This window comes from Falco punctatus, assembly GCF_963210335.1.
Source record: "Falco punctatus genome assembly, chromosome: 2".
NCBI lineage: Eukaryota > Metazoa > Chordata > Aves > Falconiformes > Falconidae > Falco > Falco punctatus.
In genome coordinates this window covers 31,803,144-31,809,143 of record NC_137581.1, presented here as the reverse complement: position 1 = coordinate 31,809,143, position 6,000 = coordinate 31,803,144, and the positions used below count along the sequence as shown (strand labels likewise).

Below are 6,000 nucleotides of genomic sequence, written 5' to 3'. Positions count from 1 at the left end.
AGGGACTCTTCCAAGGGATGGTGTCAAGAACTGCTCTCTGGTGCACCCAGAATTTTGTTGAACTGCTAGGACACTGAATTTGTCATGCTGAAACCCAAGATCTCAACATCAAACATGAGGAATTGGCAACGTAGGTGTGAGGAGAGTTTGGACTGGAGCTTAAGCTCAGGGCCTATATTTTAGGTGCAGTATGAGTCTACATACAGTAAAATAATCCCCCTCCTACCCGTCTAACCTTACAGCTCTTTCCTTAATGTAAGGCAGCCTCTTCAAACATGCAGCTTCACTGCCTGCAACACTTCTGCAGTGATGCAATGAGTATAAAAATTAAATGAAAAATGTGGATACTGAATGCGTATCTTAATTATAAAGAACAAGTTTTTAATGGGTACTATGATACCGTCATGTGAAAGGATTTACCTCTAACACCCTTTCTCCCTTTTAACCCAGTGCCATGTCTTGTTGTGACTGCGGAGCTCATGAGGATCTCTCCAGTTTTTCAGAAAGTGCGAGTTATTTCCTTGTAGCAACTCTGTCTTCCTTGTCCCTGTAGTGCTCAGTGGCTGAACTTCCTGGAGCTGGGAAGACTTCGGTTTAATGTCAGCCATCAACCACAGCACAGGCTGAGTGGAATGTAATGGCCTGTAAAATACAGGTCGTGGGTGATGACGTACAAGCCCTTTTTTAGCTTTGAACTCTGTAAACCCTGTGGCTGCTCGAGGCCTCGCTCCTCTCCCACTCCTGGGCTTGTCTTTGCAAAGCTGCAGAGAGAAGGGGGACATAAACTAAAGCCAGCACCCTCGCCCCCTCAGAAAGGTTGTTTCACTGAAAATGGAACCGTTCGTGGTCCCTGTGCTTGGTTTGTCACTACAAATCACACCTTTGAGGGTCTCTCTTTGGCAGGCTGTCCCCAGGGGCCATGCACATGTGTGAGCCAGCTCCTGCGGGAGAAGCGAGTCGCAGAAAAGCCTTCTGCAGGGCAGAGGCTCCCCAGGGTCTGGTTCGGTGGCAACAGCCACTTCAGCTTTTAATTTTCAAATGAGGCCTGCCGCCTGAGCACACGCATGCCTGCCTGCACGGCGGCGCACGGTGGTTTCACACCGCCCAGCCACAAATTGCAGAGCATCCAGCCCCCGAGCCTGCCGGTGCAGGTAGCGCGGTGCGGGGAGAAGGGGCCAAAGCAGGTGCAGGGCAGAACTCCCGGGCTGGGCTGCCGAAGGGAAGGCGGAGGGGGGTGTTGTGACAGAAAAAGAGGAGAGGGGCCACCCCTCCTTTTGCACTCGCACGCGGTTGCGTTTGCGGCGGCGTTTGCAACTTGCAGCAGCAGCAGCCGCAGCGCGGGGCAGGGGTCGCGCCGCCGCTAGGTGGCGCCGCAGCGCCCCGCCCCGCGCGCAGCCCGCGGGCGCGGTGCCGGGGGGGAGGGGCGGTGGCGAGGCGGAGCATGCGCAGTGGGCGCGCCTCGCCCCGGCCGCGCGCCTCCGCCTCCTGCCTGCGCTGCCGCTCCCCCTCCCCGTCACGGCGGCGGCGCCGCCGCCACCACAGCGAGCGGGAGGAGGAGGAGGAGGAGGAGGAAGGGCGAGAGGGAGGCAGGTCCGGCGGCCCTCTCGGGTACCCCCAGCGGCCAGGCGGGCGAGGGGAAAGATGGCGACGCTGGGAGGCGAGTCGCAGCCCTTCCCCGCCGCTGCTCTGGCGGCGGCGACGGCCGGGGTGGGCGGCGGCGGCGGGTCCCTGGGCTTGCAGGCGCCGCTGAACCGCGGTCTGGAGCGGGCGCTGGAGGAAGCGGCGCACTCCGGGGGGCTCAACCTGAGCGGCAGGAAGCTGAAGGAGTTCCCGCGCAGCGCCGCCGCCCTCAGCCACGACCTTTCCGATACGGTGCGGGCAGGTGAGGCCAGGCGAGGAACCGGGGGCGCGGAGGGAGGGGGCGGCCGGCGCCGGTATCCGCCTGAGGAGGCGGGGAGGCGGAGAAGGTGGGTTTAATCGCTGGGGGACCCACCTCCCCGCCCCCTCGGGCATCTTAGTGCCCCCCACCCTCCTGTGAGGAGGACACCCCCTCCCCACCCTTCCACTCAACCTCCGTGACACAAGGCGTTCGCCCTCTCCTGGGCCCGTCCCCACACAGAAACCCAGCCCGCTCGCAGCCCTCCGCGCACCCTGTGCTGGCTTTATTCCCCCCCGCCTTGGTGCGTGAGGTAGGTGTTTGCTCCCATATGGCTGGATCGCTGCGCGCTCCCCTCCATCCCCCCTCTGCGTGTGGCGAGGCAGAGCTGGCTCCCGCGGCTCGCCCAGGGAATGTGTGCGCGGGGCGGGGGGCGGGAGATTTTGCTCACACCTGTCGTCTTCTCCCTCTGGGGAATGTGCATCTCTGTGCCACCCTCCCCTGACCGCCGAGGTCTGAGGTGGCAGCCGGCCCACCTTTGAATAGTTGGGGGAGGAATGCACACGCAAGCCGGGGTGGATACTGCTCCTTCTGTCCTGCTGCTTGTAGGTGGACCCAGCTGGCACGGAGGGGGTGCAAGTCTGTGTGTAACCACATTAAGACACTCATGTGCCCCAGGAAATGTCACCTTCTTAAATGCTGTAGGTGGAAACTTGACTGTAGGAGCACTTTTGCTCTGCAGCTACCCCAGGGAGCATGCTCCCTTCCACAAATGCCACTTGTTTGACACTGGGATTGACATCCACCCTTGTAGCCGTAGTTCCAGTTCTATATGCAATGCTACCTCCCAAGGCAAATGTGGAGAGAAATCCCTGTCTTCACAGGTGCTCTACATATTTTACAGTGGGGGACACCATCGTTACATAAATCTGCAGGGGGGACAGGCCTGACAACCCTGCAGACAGGAGTGCTGAGGGGAAGTGTATCCAGTCTGTGTTTACTTTGCCTTCACGCGCTCCTTCCAACATGAAAAAAGGCACCCTGGTTTCTCACCTAAGGAGGCAGACCCCCACAAAGGGTCATACCTATTTTCCTGCCCCTATTTGTGCCAAGGGGTGGAACCTAATCCATTCTTTACATAGCATCACTAGGTTGAACAGTACAAACCCACACTAGAGTAATGTATTAGTGTATTCCTAAGATCTTTACCGTACTGCCTCCACATGCCCTTTTGTGTCCCCATTTGCCTGCTGAAGGCAGTTCTGTTGTAACAGCAAAGGAGCAGACAAGCAGTAACTCGTTCTTGTCCCACAAAACAGCAGGTGCTATAGCTGCACACAAACATGTGATAACATGAACCTAAATTCTCAGTTACTCCTGCACATGAGGGTATTTGCCTTCCTGTATGTGGACATGTATGTGCTGACAGCATACTTGTATCTATCCCAGCTATAAGGAACAGAGTAATGTCTCAGATGTGTAGTAGATGTTATATGAAATTGTTATATAGCTCTGTCACTTGTTTGCTGTTGCTGAATGGATTTCGCAGCAGTCTGTATGAATGCCTGTATCATATCAATAAAAGAGAAATATGAAGGAAACTTGATGAATGAAATTACCATGAATAGGTAGCATGAATTGCTGTGCTAACCATTAATTGTCTCAGTAAGAGATATGAAAGATAACAGATAAGGCTTGATAGTGGAACTGTATGTAGTTAGAAGAATGACTTTCAGCTTGTGTCTGCAAGCACACCATTCTGTCTTTCTTTTTTAAAGTTGTAGTCTAATGAAGACATGTTGTGCTGTGAGATAAGGAGTTTGAAAATCCAAAAAGTTAGCTTGTTTGACTTAATATTCATCCAAATGGCTTGAAAACAAAACTATATACTGGAAAAAGTCTTTGATTGACAGTGATTGCATGTTAGTATTTATATAACATGTATGTTCTGTAAAAGCATGAGACGTGTTGTATGTATAAGCAGTACATACTTGTTACGTGCTTACTTATTTTAGTAAATTTTGTATTCAGAGGAGAACTCAGGAAAAAAGTGGTCTTTGCCTTCAGGAGTTAATGTCATTTTAGTGGAGTTTACACAGAAGACATGCAATATGAAGTTAAATGTAGAATGGGATTTTCATTCTCTTTTTGTTTGGTATGAACAGCAGTGTAGAGCAGTCCTTTTTTCATGCTCCCATTTTAGGAGAGCCATGTGTTAATCTATAGTTACTCTCTATATTTTTTTTTTTTTTGTAACAATATGTTGTAACTGTTTAATGGGAATTGTTTGCCTTGTAAGTTAAGTCTGTGTTGATACATTTTTGAAAACTCTGTGTTGCTTTTCACTTGCTACATTACATAAGTAGAATTTATAAACAGAAGAGGTGCTTGGCTTGAGACCAGGTTTCTGAAGCTCTTGGGGCAAACTCCTGATGGGAATTTTCTCTCTTGCTTCCTCTCCATAAATGTGCATAGTATAAACACAGTACACTCTTGTACTACTTGGACTATGTCCTTGCAATGAGTGACTTCTGCTTTTGGATTTGATGTGCTGACATGTCTCTAAAGCCCTGAAACTTTGGTGTTTGGGGTAGGAGTAGCCTTTCACTGTTGAAGCTTTTTTTGCTAAAGAGAGCCAATGTCACTGAAAAATACAGATGGTCCTTGATGTAGAGAAGACTAGTCTGGGGGATTGAGTTTAGAGATCTCTGAGGAACAGGGGATTTCCACAAAACTGAAACCATATCTACATCTTGACAGCGTTTCAGCATTAGGTACTGACAGTATTTTTGGATTCAGAAAATGATGGTCTACAGCTACTCCTGAATAAAATATTGTCAAGCTTGTTTTCTGGAAAAGTTCTGAGTGCTTTAAGTATGTCTGAGGAAGACAGATGTGTTAAACTTTAAATTCCCTGTTCATGCATTATTTTTTTTCTTGAAGTTAGAAGTCAGTTTTTATCTAGCAATTGATACGCTTATGAAAGGGATGCACTTGGTTGCCTTTAATAGCTGGGATTGATTTGACTTTTCCAGTTCTTACTGCAGTTACATTCCATAGTAACTATCGAGGCTTAACTATACTTGTCACTTTGTATTGTTGCAGCTTCTTGGTATGCTTTTTCTTCTCTGACTTTTCTTCATGTTAGATACATCTTGCTTGTAGAGACATGGTAGGACATTTTTTCCTCAGTCTCTGAAAGTTTATCTCAGGAGCTGAGTGACCTGGTCAGATAAACTTCCAGGCAGTATCTTTGCACACAGAAGGGAGTTTGCATGGTGTGCAGTACTGTTGGAAGAAAATAAAACCTCTACATAAAGTATCTACATAAAGTTTAGTCAGATGCTTTAAACCACATCAGTGTGGAAGCATTGCAAAAACAATTTCAAAAATAATAAAGGCTATTCTTATCACTTTTATTACAGGCTGGGTTATGCAGAAGACAGTGACACAGTAATCATAGTTCTTAAGTAATAGTATGCAATTATATTCCTCAAAACCACTGGGAATGTGGGAAGCATGTTAGTTTATAAAAGAAGAAGAAAGAGCCCCAAAGCTGTTACCTAAATGTGTAACCATGGCTGCCCATGTCACTTCAACCTCTTTCTGTAGGGTTTGGCTGTATTTCTGAAGACGGATCCTCTGAACCTTTTCTGGTTAATACCCATTGCATCTATTTCTGTTGTGTGAGTTAGGCACATAAGAAAGGATTACTTGCTGCAGCTTGTGATGATGTGGAAGAGAAGGAACTATTTTTCTTTTAATCAGGTGTTAGATTGTTGGAAAAGAAATAGAAATTACAGTATTTGAATGCTAGTTTGGGCAGTATGAAATTCTGGAAATAATATGTATTTATTTTTTGTACTTTAAAATGCTCAATAGATATAAGATCTCCTACCTGCTGGTTTTCAAAATATTTATAAGTGGACTGTGCTTTCCAGACAGTGCTGTGCTGAAGACATCTTTGCCTGCCTGGCTATCTTTGAAATAGTTTGGACTGTATAACTATGGATTTGTTTTGAAGATGGTCAAAAAATCACAGTAGCACCTGAACAGCTATCTGAGAACCTGTAGAGTTTTAGTTTTTGGGGCACTTTAGCTTGAATTTTGTCATCTAAGTGCTT

At 48.3% G+C, this 6,000-nt stretch overlaps 1 protein-coding gene across 5 annotated transcripts in view; it reads left to right on the top strand.

Annotated features, from left to right (window-relative positions):
- Positions 1-1,494: 1,494 nt before the first annotated feature.
- The window catches only part of LRCH1 (leucine rich repeats and calponin homology domain containing 1), a 133,347-nt gene continuing 128,841 nt past the window's right edge, over positions 1,495-6,000 (top strand). For all 5 annotated transcript variants that reach the window (XR_013926094.1, XR_013926095.1, XR_013926096.1 and 2 more), the window contains exon 1: positions 1,495-1,882. Coding sequence is in view for 1 of the 5 variants with exons in the window: in XM_080375833.1 (XP_080231959.1) it covers positions 1,642-1,882 (241 nt within the window). In the remaining 4 variants the exon portion in view is untranslated. The remainder of the gene's footprint in view (positions 1,883-6,000) is intronic.